We start from the raw sequence: 19,403 nt of genomic DNA on the forward strand, positions 1-19,403 counted from the left end.
GCCAGCATCACGTTTAAAAGTCCTCTCCTTCCAGCGAATAATCAAGGCAGCAGCACATATCATGCAGCACCTGAAAATAGTCTTCCAGGAACAAGGTTGAGGTGCAGCAGACGAATTGGTTAGTGACTGGATTATTAAGCCTGAATGAGTATAGTTCCATGTCAAATCAGCCTAGAAAATCACCACGTTTCATTTTCCATTGGTCTTATTACACTTTCTAACTTTACAGGAGACAAGTTTTAAATAGGAAAATTACCGAAAATCTTAGTCACTTTTAAACGTGATGCTAGCAGGCGAGAGATACTAATGGTCTAATCTGATTCAATGATCTATGCTAGGCTGGAGCTAAAAGTGGTATCGCCAGACTCAGAGAACGGCTGGATGAACTGGATAAAGGTAAAAATCAATTGTTTAACTCAAGGGGAGGTGGAAAATGAGTGTAATTCCCCAAATGGTGGAATATCCCTTTAACAATACTGCTTAGTCTGCTCCTCAAAGCAAACAAGTAATGTGTTGTTACTTGTCAACACTAAATAACTAAAGATGGTCCATCTATGATAGTGTGCCATACTTGTGTCAAGGAATGATGCAAGTTAACACAAATTATCAGTTATGCTTTTTACTGTCATGATATAATATATAATAATAAAAAAAACATTGCATTTGAACTGAACAAGAGTACTCATTGGTCTTGACAACAGCTAACACTGTTATACCCGTAAAGTGGTGAGTTGTCCATAGAGAGGAAGGAGAAATAATTGTATAGTTAACTGCTACATAATCTACATCTATTGCTGAGGTAGTACATGTATTTGTAGTAATGTGACAAACAACTGGGAGTCATTTCACTGGTCCAATTCTTTACATTGATATAGTTAGGCTGTGGCACAGGCTCAACTTAACTTTGCATATCAGAAGACACATAAGACCTAAAGACACTGCCCAGCGCCAAAATGAGTTCTTAACAAGCCATCATTTTACTGCCTACCATTTACTTGTGCTACTTTAATTTTTAGAAGGCCATGATTTCAGAGGAAACTGCTATTTTTACCATGTTCCCACCACTTATATGCTCCAGTCATGGGTAGTCTTGTCACTTTATTTATGGTAACTGTACTAAAATTGCAATAAAAAACAACGTAATGTATGCAAAGTGTGGCCCTTTCTCCCTTCTTTTATCTGTATTGAAATGTTTATTTGCTCATTGTTGAAACCCCTCCACAGGCAGCTGACTGTTGGTGTGTGCGCAGGTTGCAGATCCAGGCAAAGTGTTTCCCGCAACGGCCACAGGTGTAGGGTTTCTCTCCCGTGTGCACGCGCTGGTGCTTCTTCAAATTGCCTGCCTCGGAAAACAGCTTCCCACAGGTAGTGCAGCGGAAAGGCTTTTCCCCGGTGTGAACGCGTTGGTGTGCCTCCAGATTTGACTGGCCAGCGAACGCCTTCCCACAGAATCGACACACATACTTCTTGCTTATCACACGCTCCACTGGTGGGAAGAGAATCTGTGGAGGCTGCTGCTGTTGCGACAGCCCCATCAAAGACTTGTGAATCTGCGTTGCCGACATGTCAGATGGCCTGAGCCTAGCGAAGGTTGATGGGACAGGGTTTACAGAGACCCTTTGGGGGAGTTGTGACGGAGGGGGGCATGTGCTGGTGGCACTCTCCAGAGAGATGGCATCCGTCTGACTCCTACGCAGCGCGTGCAGTTCACCACTCCTTGCCACGGTGGACGAGTGCCACTCAGCGAGTCTGGGGTTGGTGCCCATTACAGCCACTACTCCGTCTGGCCTCAGCGCCCTCTGTGGCCCCGAGGAGGACACTGTATTCCCAGTCACCACTGGAGCACCACAGACCGCCACGGATCTCGTCTGAGGCCCAGGGTGGACCAGGAGACAGTCCTGATCCGGGTCTGGGTCGCTGGAGGAGTAGGAGCAAGAGGGCTCGCCCGGTTGAGGTGGGCTTTCTGTGGGCCAGCATGAGAAGAGGTTGTCCAGTTCTGCAGGCCTCTCGTACAGGGGGTAGTCTGAGCCCAGGGCTGCACTGCTGTTCCTTCTCTGCAGGCCCTGAGCCGGGTGAGTCTCCAGCTTCCCCTCTGGCGTGTCATCAGAGCCCGTCAGGTCCCATATAGTACCGGAGGTGACACCTTTGGTGCGTTTTGGAGCTATCTGTTTCTGCAGTACCTGTGTGACTCTTTCTCTAGACGGTTCAGAGCCCACAAAGCCTGAGACCACAAAAATAGAGGTTTGGATAATTTAGAAAGGTTTACTAGGTAACATTAAAGAAATATGTTACTGTCCACATGAATCTTACACAAACTGTACACAAAATTGATACTCAGAAAGACAACTTTTAAGCTAAAGAGGAATTTTTGTGTTTATGTAATTGGTTGAGATAACGATCTAACAATCAGCAGGCTTGACTTGCAAACATTATTAGCAATTACAGCTTACACTGACTAAAGCTAATTAGCCTGCTCAACTAATAGTCTTTTAGCAATATGTTCAGTAACCTTATCCTGTACTTTGCCAATTTTTAGCGTTTTTTTTTTTTTATTTTTTTTTTAAAGGCCAGAGCACAATAAATCGTGAATAGTCTGACACCTTGTAGCAAGATCAGGTGTGTTCATCTCCAACACATGGCCATTTTACAACTGAAATAAATTGAGACATTAAAGAAACCGAGCAATTACAAAACCTGTCCAACAGGCGGTTTTAAATAAACATCTCAGACATAATGAATGATACTACCTTCCATTCTGGACTGTACTCCTCCTGATGGCACAATATCAATGGCCACCAGCTCATCCTTGTCTTCCTCTTTGGACAGCTCCATTGGTCCAGACTGTAGATGATGCAGGAAACACCCATTAAACCCATTTCTTTTATTTCGTTTGATTTCATTGAATTCATTAAGCCATCATTTACTTTCTGTATTGTCACCACCCCCTCTAATACAAGTATACTGTAGATCATGGGTGTCGGAGCCATTATTTGAGGGTGGGACAAGGACCCACTCACTTTTTAATATTATTAGTTTGGACCCCCCCCCCAACCCCGCCCCCCCACCCACCCACACACACTTTTACCATGTCGACATCACTGTTTCAATCTATTCATTGCCTCTTTTTATGTGAGCTTCCATATTGAATCCACCCCCCAAAAATACCCAAATCAGTGACATGCCATGTTTTCACTGCAACCTCCTGGCAGAATTATTGCACCCAAGCGCAGAGCAGAAATGCGAAGCACATAATGAGCACAAGTAGTGTTTAGAAATATGGCTAGTCTACCCTATTCTGTATCTTGGTTGTAAATAAAGGTGAAGTTTTATTTTGAACACTTACTTGTCTTCTTTGGATTTGTACTACAAGAAGAACGTTAGGGTCCAAATAACAGATAAACCATGAACCAAACTCAAATTCATGGTAGGGTATTTCACGTAAAAGCATAATTAAACATGTTGAAGGAAAAGGTGGATGGGGCAGTACAATGCCATGGTAACGTTAGGCTAAATGTAAAGCTAATCGTGCCCTATTCTCCTCGATTAACCTGGCCGATTCAGCCTAGGCTATATGTGCAAAGTTTGATCCAATTTAGCCATCTTAGCAACTGTCTAAAATTGTAATAGCCCACCTTGCTATAGTAACAGAAGTAGTCAATGCCTATTTGTTTACCTATTTACAGGCTAGGCAACAAAGAAACGCGTATGTTATTAATCTGAATGTCTTGTTTTGCTTAACTGTTTCATGTCTGGATAGCACCCAGCTCACCTAGATCACTCAAAAAGTCACAACTGAACTTGTCAAGCGGTACAAAATGTCTCTTACATCATCAATGCATGCCTAGATTGAGCAATGTTGAAGGACAATCACATAACCTGTTCCATGTGTTCCAATTGGATGATTAAAGTTATCAAGAAACTTGTACACGTACACGTTACTCATCTTGCACTAGATCATCTTCCTGAATCTCAATGTTCTGATCACAACAACTGTCAGCACCAGTCCAAGGCTGCATTCAATGTTTTGCACTTTTAAGTCACTACAAAAACACACCTTTAAAGTATTTTCATACAAAATAAGAAGCCATTTGTTCAACAAAATAAAATTACAAATGACAACATACTATTTTGTATTTGAAATACTTATTTTAAATAGATGTATCAGAAATACTGCCTATCGCTGGCTGTTGGCTGCAGCAACTCAAACTAGGTAGTACGGTAGTACTAGTAAGGTTGTGTTTGTGTTTTGTGTTTATGTCAATTTTGATCCAATCTGACCGCTTTGCTATGTTGCCCACCCAACATTTCTACCAGCCCAGTGAGCCCACCCAAATGTAGTAGGCTAAAACCAGCGCTGAGCCTAGTCGTTGTTTAATATTACTAGTATTCGAATCGTGGTTTAACCCAAATGCAGCGCAATTTCTGTTATTCTGGAGAGCATGCTCAGCTCAGCCAGGTTCGCTTGTGCAGTCAAAACATAATGTGAACGAAAAAAGGTATCGCTCTTCTCCAGTAGGCCACCTGTTAGAATGCACCAGAATAAAGGAAATCACATCTACTCAGTTAAAAAAATTCCTGGGGGAGAACCCCCAGACCCATGAGTTTGGTTTCAGCTTTGGTGGGGACACATCCCCAACTCCTGTTGTCACGATACCAAAATTATTGTTTCGATACTGATACCAAGTGAAGAAACTCAATTTCGATACTTTTTGCGATTTTTAAAATTTGAGGGCCCCCACCACCTTGACGCCATCAGTAGCCTAATATTGAATATTGTGTGATCACTCACATCAGTGGTGATCCTAGACTTTGATTGACCCTCCACACACATACACATAGAATGTGACGGCTTTTATGGCTTTTATAGTATTTTATGATCTGCATAATTACTAATAGCTGAACATATTTTGTAATTTGAATACATCACAGTACAGATAAAGATACCTTTATATGGCTCTGGGTAACTCTATGTGACTTCTATTTTGTTGTGCTATAGGCTATGCGACTGTCCGTGCTGCACACCCCTAATCAACATGACTCCTAACCTTGGTTGAAAGATTACAGAAGCTAAGTTTGGCTGTGACAATATCCTGGGTATATTATATATTACTACACACAGTTAATGTTGTTTTTCACAGTAGAATCCGCATTTAAAAGCCTGGTCATGTTAGGCTACCTGTTACCAGTTTGTGTGGCTAGTTATTTTGCATACTTAGTGTGAAAAGCGAAGGTCTCGCTTTCACGGGTCTCACCGTTAGTGAGCCTTAATTCCCTACACGCAGCTCCCACATAGCATATACACTGATAAACGCATACAGTTCCCGACGTGCATCACATACACCGACCCGCGGCGTTTCAAAGCCTACCGTGCTAGCGACCGCTACAAACATTACATTTAAAACAACCACAATGCATGTCAGTTCAGTCTACTACATTTATTTATCAACATACATAGCGAACAGTGAGGTACCCACTGATTCAGCTCCATTGTTCATTCCGTAGTAGCAATAAACTCACTTTTGAAACATACACAACACTCACGCATCTTGTTTGCCAACGTTCTGCTGGGTACGTCCGAATACTGGTCCCCTGGGGAAACACGAACCGCATTGGAGCCAGTTCCTTATTCACTGTCCCGGGACAGTGGAAAGTGGGTTGTTTGGCACGGGGGTGGTGAGTTGGCGTGTGTTTAATTAGTTTATTATTTGTTCTGATTGTTGCATGTAAAGTCCCTGTCTGTATGTAAAGTATATGTGTGGCCATTTATGTACTTTGTATGGTAAAATTATGTGTTGTGTCATATGTTATGTATGTGTATGGAAAAGGTCTATAGTTATTCCTCATCTATTACACCCGGTTGGATAGTGAGCTCTACCAATTCACTTTTGATTGGTAGGCCTATTTAAGGGAGAAAGAGAGAGTGGAAGGGGAGGTAGTTTGGAATGGCAGAGTACTGCGTCAGCTTGCTGCGAGGCTGAATGTGTGAGTTTGTAATGCCTATGATGGCCAGTTTTCTTTTCTTTTCCAAAGTATTTTTGTTTGTTTGTTATTTCATATATTGCACCTGCGCACTGTAAATAAACCTGCACCTTTATCACTTAAAACTCGAGAGCTATTTGTTGTCTGCCAACCCTTCAACCACTGGAGTTTTCTGGACACGCCCATCCCTTAAATGTGAGTTGGGGGTTGCAAAGCCTCTCTCTCACAATTGGTGGCAGCGGTGGGATAGTGGCGCCCTCCGGGAAGCTGAAGAAGAGTCCAGAGAAGAGGAGTCCAGAGACGATACCTGACGAGGCAGGCAATGTCGTTCAGACGGCTGGCCCAGGAGGGCCTGCAAGAGAAGCCATCCGGTGATGATGGTGAGGACGGAACCGAAGGAGGAGAGCCAGGAGCTGGGAAGGGAGCAGAAGGAGGACCAGAGGCGTTTGACCTAGGTTCTTTGTATAAGCTCATCACAAAGTCCCTACAGACCCAGGAGCGCGAGGCCTTCAAGCAGGAGCAGAGGTGGCGGAGTGTCCAAGTCCAGCTGAACAGCTTTAGAGACGAGCTGGAGGCTGAACGGAGGGGCGACGATGATGGACATAGGCAGCCGGTGCCAGACAATGCTTGGTTCCCACCAGCAGATCCACAGATTCCAGTGGCACCTCCAGCAGCCCCACAGTATCCAGCACCCGACCCAGCCGCACCGACTCCAGCAGCTTGGACCAGGGCAGCAGTGCCTAGGCTAGAGGAAGGAGATGACATTGAACAATATCTCACCACCTTTGAGAGACTGGCCATGGCCTATAGGTGGCCGAGAGCCAACTGGGCCGTGTACCTGGTGCCTTATCTCACAGGGCGGGCTCGGGCTGCTTATGTGGCTATGGACATGGTAGAGGCCATGGACTATGGTAATGTTAAGGAGGCCATACTAGCAAAGTATGAGATCAACGAGGAGATCTACAGGCAACGGTTCCGAGATCCCGAAGTCCGACCAGGGGAGACCCCTAGGGAGTTATACAATCGCCTGAAGGACCTCTATCGAAAGTGGATTAAACCAGCAGGGAAGACTGTGGAGGAGATAGGAGAAATCTTCATCCTGGAGCAGTACCTGCGTTCCCTGGTTCCGGAGGTGCGTGTTTGGGTGAAGGAGCACAACCCGACTACAGGCCAGAAAGCTGCAGAGCTCGTGGAGGCATTCCAGGGTGCTCGTCGAGGACCAAAGACCTTCTGGTTCCAGAGCTTTAGCCGGCCTGCAGCCGGAGGTAAGTCTGGGGGATACAGTGGTGGAGTTGGTCCTAAGGGTTTTGGGCAGGGTAGGACACCTGACACACAGACCTACATTTCCCCCTCTACCACACATCCTAGGCAAACCTACCCCGCTCCCTCCACTTCACAGCCTAGACAGGCCCCAGCACATACAACCCCCCTGAATAGAGCCAGTGTCATATGTCACTTTTGTAATCAGGCAGGGCACATGATTAGGGACTGCCCCGTCCGAAAAGCCAAGGGAGCAAGCATGTGCAGTGTACCTAGACCTGGTAAGGAAGCTGGACAGTATGTTGGAAGAGTCCAAACTACCCCCGTTAGGGTGAATGGCCGAGCTACAGTGGCACTCCTAGACACAGGCAGCACACAGACCTTAGTTCAGCCCCATTTGATAGAGAGGTCAGATGAGCTGGGGAATGGGCAACTAAGGGTTTGCTGTGTCAATGGAGACGAGCATGTTTATCCTGTGGCAGAGATTTATCTTGAGGTCAGAGGACAGGCCTATTGTCTAACGGCTGGTGTGGTGAAGGGGTTAAGCCATCCTGTAGTGTTGGGGCAGGATGTGCTGATACTACCGGAGCTGGTGCATTCCTCCAAGCCAGTTAGCATGGTGGTAACACGGTCCCAAGCACAGGCTGAGGCAGAGAAGACTCCTGATATGACAACACTACTAGACATGCCATATAGCCATGCTAACATTAGCCCCCCTGAGTGTGTCAAGGTGCATAAGAGTCGCAGACAGAGGCGACAAGAAAAACTGCAGGGAACAGTGCAGAAGATGGGAGAGCAGGGACCAGTTCCAGAGGTTACAGGAAAAGACTGGTCAGAGCTTCCCAGTAACTTTGGTGATCTGCAGAAAGACGATGAGTCTTTAACTGAGCCTTTCAGTAAAGTGACAGAGGTAGAGGGCAAGAAGACAGGTCTAGCCACAGCTTTATCTGGGGAACACTATTTTATCCGGGCGGGCCTATTGTACCACCAACCTGAAGGGGGCGGTGTTGAGCAGCTGGTAGTCCCAAAAGGTCTCAGAGACAAGGTGCTGGCCTTAGGCCATGATATCCCATGGGCAGGACACCTGGGTAATGTTAAAACCCTGGAGAGAATAGCTGGGCGGTTCTATTGGCCAGGGCTATACAGTGAGGTACAAAAGTACTGTAAATCTTGTCCCACCTGTCAGCTAACCAGCAGCCATAAGGTTAAGCCTTCCCCTCTGCAATCACTTCCCATTATTGGAATTCCATTCAGCCGAATAGCGATGGACATAGTAGGGCCCTTGGAGAGAACGCAGTCAGGTCACAGATTCATCCTGGTTGTGTGTGATTATGCTACCCGATACCCCGAAGCTTTCCCCTTGCGCAAGATCACAGCTGGGGCGATTGCCCGTGTCTTGCTTCAGTTGATCTCTAGGGTAGGCATTCCAGAGGAGATCATCACAGACCAGGGCACGGCATTCCTATCCAAAACACTCAGACAAGTGTACAGTCTACTGGGGATAAGGGGAATACGGACCACTCCCTACCACCCTCAGACTGATGGGCTGGTGGAGAGGTATAACCGGACGTTGAAGAGTATGCTGAGGAAATTTGTTGCAGCCAACGGCAAAGACTGGGACCAATGGCTTCCATACCTCCTCTTCGCCTACAGGGAGGTGCCCCAAGCCTCTACTGGGTTCTCGCCCTTTGAACTCTTGTACGGGCGCCAGGTGAGGGGCCCTCTGGATTTACTGCGGGAGGCCTGGGTGAGGCCAAGGCCTGCCGAGACCCACAGCTTGCTCACCTATGTCCTCAGAATGCGGGACAAAATGGAGGAGATGGCAAGTCTGGTGGAGGAGAACATGCAGCAGGCCCAGCAGACCCAAGCTCGCTGGTACGACAAGTCAGCAAGGCAGAGGACCTTCAAGACAGGACAGCAGGTTCTTTTGCTTTTGCCAACATCAGAGAACAAGCTTCTGGCCCGATGGCAGGGGCCCTATCGGATTACACGTCAGCTAGGGCCGGTGACCTACGAGTTGGAGATGCCAGAGAGGCGGAAGACAAAGCAAGTCTTCCACGTCAATCTCCTCAAGGAGTGGCATGAACGGGAGTTGCCGCTCAGCCACCAGCTGATGGTGCAAGCAGTGGTGGAGGAGGAGGAAACTCCGGAGCAGTTTTTCCCTTCGGGTGTCGCCGCCGCTGAGTTGGGCCTCTCACACCTGACTGCTGAGCAGGTGTTGGAATTGCAGGCAATCATGCCTGAGGGCCTGTTTTCAGAGCAGCCGGGGTGTACCTCGGTGGTGGAGCATGACATCCTCTTGAAAGACTCCCGGCCGGTGAGACAGAGGATGTACAGAATCCCTGAGCGCTTGTTGCCTGCACTCCAGGAGGAGTTGGAGGTGATGAAGCAGCTTGGGGTCATTGAGCGCTCCTACAGTGGGTGGAGCAGCCCAGTAGTCCTAGTGCCAAAGAAAGATGGGAGCATTCGGTTTTGCATTGACTTCAGGCAGGTCAATGCTCAGTCAAATTTTGATGCGTACCCAATGCCGAGGCTTGAGGACCTCATAGAGCGCCTTGGAAGGGCTCACTTCATCTCTACCTTGGACCTTTGTAAGGGTTATTGGCAGGTCCCGTTGGCTGAGGGAGCTAAGCCATACACTGCCTTCCGTACCCCACAAGGCCTGTACCAGTTTAAGGTTATGCCTTTTGGCCTGCAGGGGGCGCCAGCCACCTTCCAAAGACTAATGGACCAGGTCTTGGAGGGCACTGGTACCTTTGCAGCGGCATATCTGGACGACATAGTGGTGTATAGCGCCACCTGGCAGGAGCACCTGGAACATTTGGCAGAGGTGCTGCGGCGCATTCACAATGCAGGGCTGACAATCCAGCCAAAAAAATGTGCCCTGGCTCAACTGGAGGTCAGGTATCTTGGACACATTCTTGGAGGTGGGGTGATAAGGCCTCAAAAGGATAAGGTCGAAGCTGTCCGGGACTGTCCGCGACCCCAGACCAAAAAGGACATAAGGTCGTTCTTGGGGCTTGCCGGGTGGTACAGGAGGTTCATCCCGAACTTTGCTACCCGAGCAGCACCTCTCACCGATCTGACCCGGAAGGCGGGTGCTGTACAGGTCCGTTGGGAGGAGGTGCATGAACGGGCTTTCCAGGACTTAAAAAGGACATTGCTCAGTGAGCCCGTGCTGCAGAGTCCGGACTTTGAGAGACGGTTTACTGTGCAGACGGATGCCTCTGGAGTCGGACTGGGGGCGGTTCTTCTACAGGGGGAGGCGGAGCAGCAAAAGCCTGTGGCTTACATAAGCCGTAAGCTCTTTCCCCGTGAGACCAGGTACTCTGTGGTGGAGCTGGAGTGCCTGGCAGTGAAATGGGCCTTGGACACTTTTAAGTATTACCTGTTGGGTAGAGACTTTATACTTGAAACTGACCATAGGGCATTGCAGTGGTTGGGAAAAATGAAAGACTCAAATGCACGCATAACCCGATGGTTTTTGTCCATGCAGCCATTCAGATTTCAGGTTCAGTACAGGGCAGGGAAACAGAACCCTGTTGCAGACTTCCTGTCTCGTCACCCTAGTGACGAGCCTTCCGAGGGCGGAGGAAATGTGAAAAGCGAAGGTCTCGCTTTCACGGGTCTCACCGTTAGTGAGCCTTAATTCCCTACACGCAGCTCCCACATAGCATATACACTGATAAACGCATACAGTTCCCGACGTGCATCACATACACCGACCCGCGGCGTTTCAAAGCCTACCGTGCTAGCGACCGCTACAAACATTACATTTAAAACAACCACAATGCATGTCAGTTCAGTCTACTACATTTATTTATCAACATACATAGCGAACAGTGAGGTACCCACTGATTCAGCTCCATTGTTCATTCCGTAGTAGCAATAAACTCACTTTTGAAACATACACAACACTCACGCATCTTGTTTGCCAACGTTCTGCTGGGTACGTCCGAATACTGGTCCCCTGGGGAAACACGAACCGCATTGGAGCCAGTTCCTTATTCACTGTCCCGGGACAGTGGAAAGTGGGTTGTTTGGCGCGGGGGTGGTGAGTTGGCGTGTGTTTAATTAGTTTATTATTTGTTCTGATTGTTGCATGTAAAGTCCCTGTCTGTATGTAAAGTATATGTGTGGCCATTTATGTACTTTGTATGGTAAAATTATGTGTTGTGTCATATGTTATGTATGTGTATGGAAAAGGTCTATAGTTATTCCTCATCTATTACACCCGGTTGGATAGTGAGCTCTACCAATTCACTTTTGATTGGTAGGCCTATTTAAGGGAGAAAGAGAGAGTGGAAGGGGAGGTAGTTTGGAATGGCAGAGTACTGCGTCAGCTTGCTGCGAGGCTGAATGTGTGAGTTTGTAATGCCTATGATGGCCAGTTTTCTTTTCTTTTCCAAAGTATTTTTGTTTGTTTGTTATTTCATATATTGCACCTGCGCACTGTAAATAAACCTGCACCTTTATCACTTAAAACTCGAGAGCTATTTGTTGTCTGCCAACCCTTCAACCACTGGAGTTTTCTGGACACGCCCATCCCTTAAATGTGAGTTGGGGGTTGCAAAGCCTCTCTCTCACACTTAGACTCTGCATAATGAAAAAGTTTCTTCTTTGGTGGCATAGCTTTGGTGGCATAGCTTTGGTGGCATAGCTGATCTACAAAGCACAAAAGGGGGCAAAAATATACATGCTGAAGGGCAAACGGTACATATTAAGATGTTTTATACTGGCCTTTTTTGGGTCATGTATTGGTAGACAGCCCTGATAACTTAGCATACACTTGGCCAATCAAATGACAGTTTTTCTTTTACAGTCGTCCTGGCCGTCGGAATTAGTCCAAATAGCACAAAGGAGTTAGGGATTGGTAGGGACAATTTTGTAATCTCAAAATATTGATGGGGACTAGTACCTAGTGTCCCCCCGTAAACCTACACCCATGCCTTGACCCCCGCTACTTTGTCCCACCCAGGTTTGAAATACCTCCGACGCCCTTGCTGTGAACATTTCAAAGACCTGATAATGTCTGTGATGCACTCACCTCAAGAGCATTGATTTCTACATTTGCTTCGGAAGCTAACACTTGTGCTTCTGAGGGCTGGTCCACTCCAGAGTCACCGGTGCTGGACTCAACCACTCCTGTTGAGAGATAAAGGAGGACCATTGGTGCAAAGAAGCAATATAAAAAATAAAAAAAATGGTCGGACTCCAAAATCGTTTCTTTTTTGCTAATTGTTAGATGTAGTTGTTAAACCCGGTGAATAAAATATAACAGTATCATATCAAGGATACAAGGAAGTTTATTGTCACATGCATATAGATAGATAGATACTTTATTGATCCCCAGGGGAAATTCAAGGTCTCAGCAGCAGCATACATACAACACAAACACATTCTTTAACAGCAGAAAGAGTAATTAAAGTATATAATATAAAAACACAACTAAGCAGTAAGGACAGTAGAAGATAAAGAATATGCTAAATATACTAAAATACAAATTATACTAACACTTAATACAATATATAAAAATATACTAAAATACAAATTACAAAAATACAAATTATACTAACACTTAATCTAAATCAATTCTAAAAACAGTATCCACATAGTGGTGATTAATCAATCAGAGGCGCTTGCAATGACTGAGGCAGGGACTGAGCCTGTGATTCTCTGTGCATAGTAAGGTATGGTAAGGTGCTCTAAGGTGCTCTGTGTGAATGAGTGTCATGGTGGTAGTGCAATGGTGATAGTGGCTATGGTGATAGTGCAAATGAGTAAGTCAACAGTGCAACAATGCAGAAATAAAGTAAAGTAAAGTCTATATATCTATATATTTAACTATTTAAGAAAATGTATAAGTGTGGCCACAGTTCGGCTGTGGCATGGGGGGGGGGGGGGGGTTATGCATATGTGCTAATGTGCTAATATAGGGGGGGGGTTATGCATATGTGCTGATGTGCTAATATAGCACGCAAACAGTGAGGCATAAAGACAGTGGTACAAGTGGCTAGTGGACAGACAGTACCAAACATGGAGGGGGTGAAGAGGCAGACAGACTATGCAGAGAAGTCTATCTCTCCTCTTCCCTTAAGTGAGGCATTGAACAGTTCAATCGCCCTGGGGACAAATGACTTTCTCAGTCTGTCAGTTGTGCAAGGCAGTGAGCGAAGTCTCCAGCTGATCAGGCTCTTCTGCTTAACAATAGTGCTGTGGAGTGGGTGACACTCATTGTCCAAGATGTTGATCAGTTTGTTCAGGGTCCTTTTGTCAGATAGTGAAGTGATGCACTCCAGTTCAGCTCCAACTACAGAGCCAGCTTTCCTTACCAGCTTAATATAGTTACTGGATGTAAGAAATGCAGTGAAATTATGTCTGGTGTCAGCCTATTTGTGCATTTATGGGGGGGGGGGAGGAGTGTGCAATATGTGTGTTGGAGAAGCTTCCTCATGAGACAATGTGCTGTGTATTGGGGGGGGGGGGGCAGTGTGCTGTAAGTATGTTGGGGATGTGTGTTGGAGAAGCTTCCTGATGAAATAATGTGCTGTGTATGTAGGGGAGAGTACTGCAAGTATGGTGAAGGGACTTACTATTGCAAGCAGAGTACTGTATGTATGATGTATGTGAGTGATGACAGACAGTGCAGATGTGTGTGTGGACGGGAGGGGAGTGGAGCAGTGACTGTGTGTGTGTGTGTGTGTGTGTAGTGTGTGTGTGTGGGTAGGTGGGGGCAGTGTGCTGTAAGTATGTAGAGGATATGTGTTGGAGAAGATCCTGCAGACAATGTGCTGTGTATGTAGGGAGGGGGGGCAGTGTGCAGCAAGTATGTAGAGGAGGCTTACTGTAGCAAGCAGTGTGCTGTATGTATGTGAGGTGATGACAGTGATGATGTAAGTGTGTGTGTTTTTTTTGTGTGTGTTGGGAATGGGGGTGGGGGTGGGGGTGGGGGGGCAGAAAGGCTAGGCAATCAAGGACATGGGTAGATAGATGGAGGAGAAATCAAAAATAATAAATAAAAAGTTCTATGGAGATGTGCAAAAGTTGGAGAAAGTCAGATATGTGTGTGTGTGTGTGCGTGTGTTTTGACGTGTGATGAAATAAGAAAAAAAATAAAAGGTCTGTAGCATAGGGAGAGGGATGTAAAAGTGCTAAAAGTCATGTAGGTGTGTGTGGGTGGGGGGGTCATGAGTGCTGATGAGTGAATGAGTGCAAAGTCAGTATAGTATAGTGTGAGTTCAGAGTTGGGAAATGTTTGAGAGTGCTGAGGAGTAAATGTGTGCAAAGTCATGTATCAGATCTTTGAGTACCATAACTCAAATCCAATAAAATAATAATTATTTACAGAATCATAGATGTTCTGTAGGCCATCTATCTCATGCATCAGTCAGGAGCCATAGCCAATGAAAAATACATGATAAGAGTTTTAGTGTCACAATGCCAAAATTATTGTTTTGTCAAGTCAAGTCAAGTATTTTGATACTTTCTTGGGAGCCCCCCACCACACCAGTGGAGTTCATAGACATTACACAACATAGACTTCCCCCAATGAGGGTGGCTTCATATCATATGTTTGTATTTCATACATTTTGAAATTCATATTAAGTTTATATTATTTATGATCTGCATAATTACCAATAATCATATTGATTTTTATTTTAACTGACATTATCTCCCCCAGCCTCCCCATAGACACACCCCTGCTACTCACCCTCTTGTACACTCAACCCCCTTCTCTTGCCCTCCTGGTCTTCCTCTGAGCTCTCCTCCTTAATGAACAGTACGTCAGGTTCTCCTTCTTCCATATCTTCTGGCTGGGGGAGAGATAGGACACATGGTCCCATTATAAGCATGATATTTGGCCAGCACTGTCGTGTATATATAAATACACACACACACACACATTTATATATATATATGTATATGTCAGATGTCTAAGAGCTCTTACTGCATGGAAGCACAATATTAATACATTTTTGACAGATTTCTCTCACCACAAAATGGAGAGAATGAACCCAAATCTGTGATTTATTTACACTTCTCCTATATTGAGTCAGCTGATTTAGTACTCTAGATGCATTAATCTCTGGAAGTGTCCACCAGAAGTAGGCCTCTAACTAAGAGCAGAATTATGTAAAACAAGATAAACAAATATGCAGCTTTTCACATAAACATGCATCCAAACGTTTTAATCTAAGGCTTAGGTAAACAACACATTTCCATTACAAAATGTAATTTATTGAAAACAAACCAGATGATTTAAGACACAATGCAACTCTGTGCACAATGGGATACATTTATGAGAAATAATATTGTCTAAACTAGGTAATAGACATGTTTAACTTGGTCACAATTAATAACATATAAATCCAATCACTCACCAGTTTTAAAAGAACACAATAGCTGAATTGTGTGTCAAGGTGCTTGATTTTAAGTATGGCATAATTGAATATGATATTTGGTGTACTAAGACCATTGGTGAGTGGAAAATTCCTTAGCCTTAATTTAATACAAAGTTGAGACAGAACTAGATAAAATATCCTTTATTCAAGAGGAATAGTTTCATAGATGCAAGCAGTCAGACAATTTTAACAAGTGTCATTAATTCCTGAAATGCCATGGCTAGTATACATACAAAACAAAAAAACTTGCATCTGGACTAACAAAATTCCAAACTCTTTGATGGTAATAATAGTATAATAGTAATATTATTATATAGTATAATAATAATAATAATAATAATAACTTTTTTTTACAACTGGCTACAAAACAGCTGTGCCAACTTGACTCAAACATAATCAACAAAGAGGAGGAAAAACACACACACATACAAAGGAAGTCCATGTCCATGGAAGACGGGCACTCCAACAAAGCTTACAAAAGTTTTTTTTTTTTAGGTGGGCCCAACCCCTTGCATCATAAGATCATCTCCTGTGTATATATCAGGGTGGTTCCTCTGTTGGTGTGTCTTCAGATTGCGGATCCAGGCGAAGCGTTTCCCACACAGCGAGCAGCTGTAGGGCTGTTCTCCAGTGTGGACGCGCTGGTGCTTCTTCAGGTTGCCCGCCTCTGAAAACAGTTTCCCACACGTAGCGCAGCGGAAAGGCTTCTCCCCAGTGTGTATCCGCTGGTGAATCTCCACTTTCTTGGGCCGGTTGAACGCCTTGCCACAGTACGAGCAGATGAAGAGCTTCTCCCGAGGACCCCCAGTTCCTTTTGCTGCCCTGGATGGTTTTGGCGGTGGCAGGAAGCTTGTGTTGCCAACCCTCTCCCATCCGTTCATGTCCCTAAAACTGGATGGCACCGAGATATCACTGCCCGCCATCATTGCATGAGGGGGCATGGTGAAGTTGTCAAGACACATTGCGCCCTGTTTCTCCATGACGTCACCTCTATACTGTCTCTGTGCTTGACACTGTTCTGACAATGGATCATCACTATTCCACGTGCTAAGCTCACCCCCCTCCTCATCCGAGTCAACCTCAATAACTTCCGACTGCCTCTGTGCTCCGCTTGACTGGAAACTGTCTGCTTCTTGGCCTGCCAGCGCATAAGAGCAAGAGGGCTGCTGTGCTTCGACTGCATCCTTCCCATCGGGGAGAAAGAACGCCTCCAGCGAACCAGCACTTGCATCCGTGCCAAACTCTGGCTCATCTTTTCCTTTAGGGGGGTCCAGGGACACCCCCTCCACGACCTCAAATTCTGGCTCAGACTTAAGGGTAGCAGTGGTTCCACTGACCTCCACGGTGCCCCGGCCGGTCCTGCTGCTGCGCTGCAACTGCGGCTGCTCCTCTGAACTCGCGGCTGGTGAATTCCGGCTGTCCTCAAAGCCTGACCTCTCCACTCTAGAGCCGACCTCTACACGTCCTGCAAATCAAGAGTGAAAGTAACCATTTTAGGAAAAAAGGATCAATTATTTCCATGGCAGTCTTACACACAGATAGATCAAACTGGGGATATAAACCAATCAAGACCGACAAAAATGTAACTGAATATCAATGATCACCTATGTAACCCTGGTCCCAACTTACAACTGATACAGAGTGCTTGTGCTGCCAGTTAATGTAGTCAATATGGTGCTCACTTATAACTTATTTAGAAACAAATTATATAGTATTTGAATATAAGCCATTCCACTCATTTTAAAGCAATGCCACAGTAACAGGCAGCCTACGTGTGGGGAATTTGTGATTATGAAAATATTTTTAAAAAATCTTAATTTTGAGGACATGAGTAAGATTAAATCTTCAAAAACATTTCACCAACTCATTTGGCCACATTTGGTGGTTCAGCTGGTTCAGTAATGCAGAGAGGTAACTAGAATGGGATCCCCACTTTAAAAACAAATCCCACTTACCATCTTCCCTGATTTGTAGACCCTCCTGTGTGTCTCTTTCCCCAGAGTCATTGTCCATTCTCTCTTCTTTGACATGCACTAGGTCAGGCCCTGGCAACTCTTCACCTGCAGACTAGAAGAAGGTGACTCCTTACAACTGCTTAACTTTAAATGCACATCTTGCCATTTAGAAATACCTATGTGCCACTGTGTGCATTTTACTGGTAAATAAAATACACAGTTATATTTAAGATGGTGGTTGGCTTACAGCTGAGATGGTTGGTTCTACATGTTATATTAGGAAGGAATTCTTTCACACAAACATAGGGCATTTGTGGGCGGTAACCGGATATGCCATGCTGTTGGAGGTGCAAACAAACGCTGCATCGCCATTGAGATCACATAGTAAGGAGCTGGCTCAAGGGTTATAAAAGTATTTTGTTGTGTTTAGTTGTATAATGAAAGCACAGTTTTATAGCCATCCATGCGTGTACACTTCTGGCTCCTTGGCTATGAACTTGGAACTAATATAGCAGGCTATTTGATGTCTTTAGAATACTAAACATATCTAGGTGTCAAATGTTGAGCTACTCGGTTCTAGATTTTTTTGACGTTGATCACTCCTATGATGTATTGCTATTGTCTATCTAAAGTAAAATGCCTGGTTCGAAGTTAACTGATGGTCAAATCAACCAAAACTCCAATATTGTTTGCACCTCCAAGTGGTCTGTGACGTATGTTTGTGTGAAAAAATACAGTTTATTCAGCTTTGCTGTAGTCTCCAGTAGGTTTAATGTTTAGTGGATAATCATTTTCAGGGTACTATATGCATATATAAATGAACTCGACAGACACCGATCCAACCCCACGTTAACACATACTTCAGTTGTTGATAAGCGATGAACAGGTTCGGTTCCACCAGACGCATCCTCCCATAAACCGATATTCATTTGTCTACCAAGAACACCGCCATCGGATCTGAAGTGTTCTGTAAATCGAAGAAAACATAACGTTAAAAATTATTTCCAATAGTTTGATCTTCTAGGTTATAATATGTGATATGATGTGTCACTGGTGTCAGTTTGAAAGCAAAGAAGGACTTACCAGACATAGGTTCTCTGTACTTATCAACGATGTTTATGTTTGCATTAACATGGACTCTGTTCAAGCGGTTGCTCATAGCACTTTCACGTATTCTCCTTTCGGCATAACCCCGAGCCATTTTAAGTTCCAATAAATGCAACTTCCTTTTGAGTGATTTGTTTTCTCTTTGACACTGAGACATTTGCAAATGAATAACGGCGTAATCGTCGTCCACAAGCTTACAAATTTCTGCCACGGCTGCATTAGCTAAAACCTCCATGATGGAGGCTAGCTGCGTCTGGAACGCCAGACGATTCGACATTGTGCTATTCTTTCAAAGCGTTTTCAAAATCAACTGTTTGCTGTTCCCAAAAAACAACAACACGCAGTGCTCGAAACAGTACACGTAGTATGTAGATTACACAAAACTAGTAACAAACTCGTAAAAATAATATTTGTAGTAGGATCAGCCTAACAGCCTATGCTAACAGCAGCTGGTGAAAATGTGTCTACTTCCGCTTGTCTCGTAGCTATGACGAGGTAAACAGTACTCCCATTTGACGAATCAGAATGCCGACTGCCATGACTGATGCTTCCAGAGGATGACGGACACCATGGATACATTACAAATGGTTACACCAGAGCCCCGTGTTAGACATTCTCTGGTTACACCTTATTGCTCACTCTCAGAAAATAACTTTAATTTGGTGAGAATTGTAAAATTCTGGCCCTTGTAGCTGACAAA

The 19,403-nt window shown here is 45.0% G+C and overlaps 1 protein-coding gene across 1 annotated transcript; it reads right to left on the reverse strand.

Annotated features, from left to right (window-relative positions):
- Positions 1 to 603: 603 nt before the first annotated feature.
- On the reverse strand, positions 604 to 19,193 carry si:ch211-89o9.6. Its single transcript, XM_042096043.1, has 8 exons — positions 18,680 to 19,193; positions 18,457 to 18,563; positions 17,597 to 17,708; positions 16,979 to 17,106; positions 14,951 to 15,053; positions 12,287 to 12,384; positions 2,748 to 2,841; positions 604 to 2,221 (listed from the first exon to the last, which is right to left on the reverse strand). Exons 1-8 carry the CDS (start codon positions 18,978 to 18,980, stop codon positions 1,194 to 1,196), a joined length of 1,971 nt encoding a protein of 656 aa, XP_041951977.1. The 5' UTR covers positions 18,981 to 19,193; the 3' UTR covers positions 604 to 1,193.
- Between the last annotated feature and the right edge of the window lie 210 nt (positions 19,194 to 19,403).

Source organism: Alosa sapidissima, chromosome 1 (assembly GCF_018492685.1).
Source record: "Alosa sapidissima isolate fAloSap1 chromosome 1, fAloSap1.pri, whole genome shotgun sequence".
Lineage (NCBI taxonomy): Eukaryota > Metazoa > Chordata > Actinopteri > Clupeiformes > Clupeidae > Alosa > Alosa sapidissima.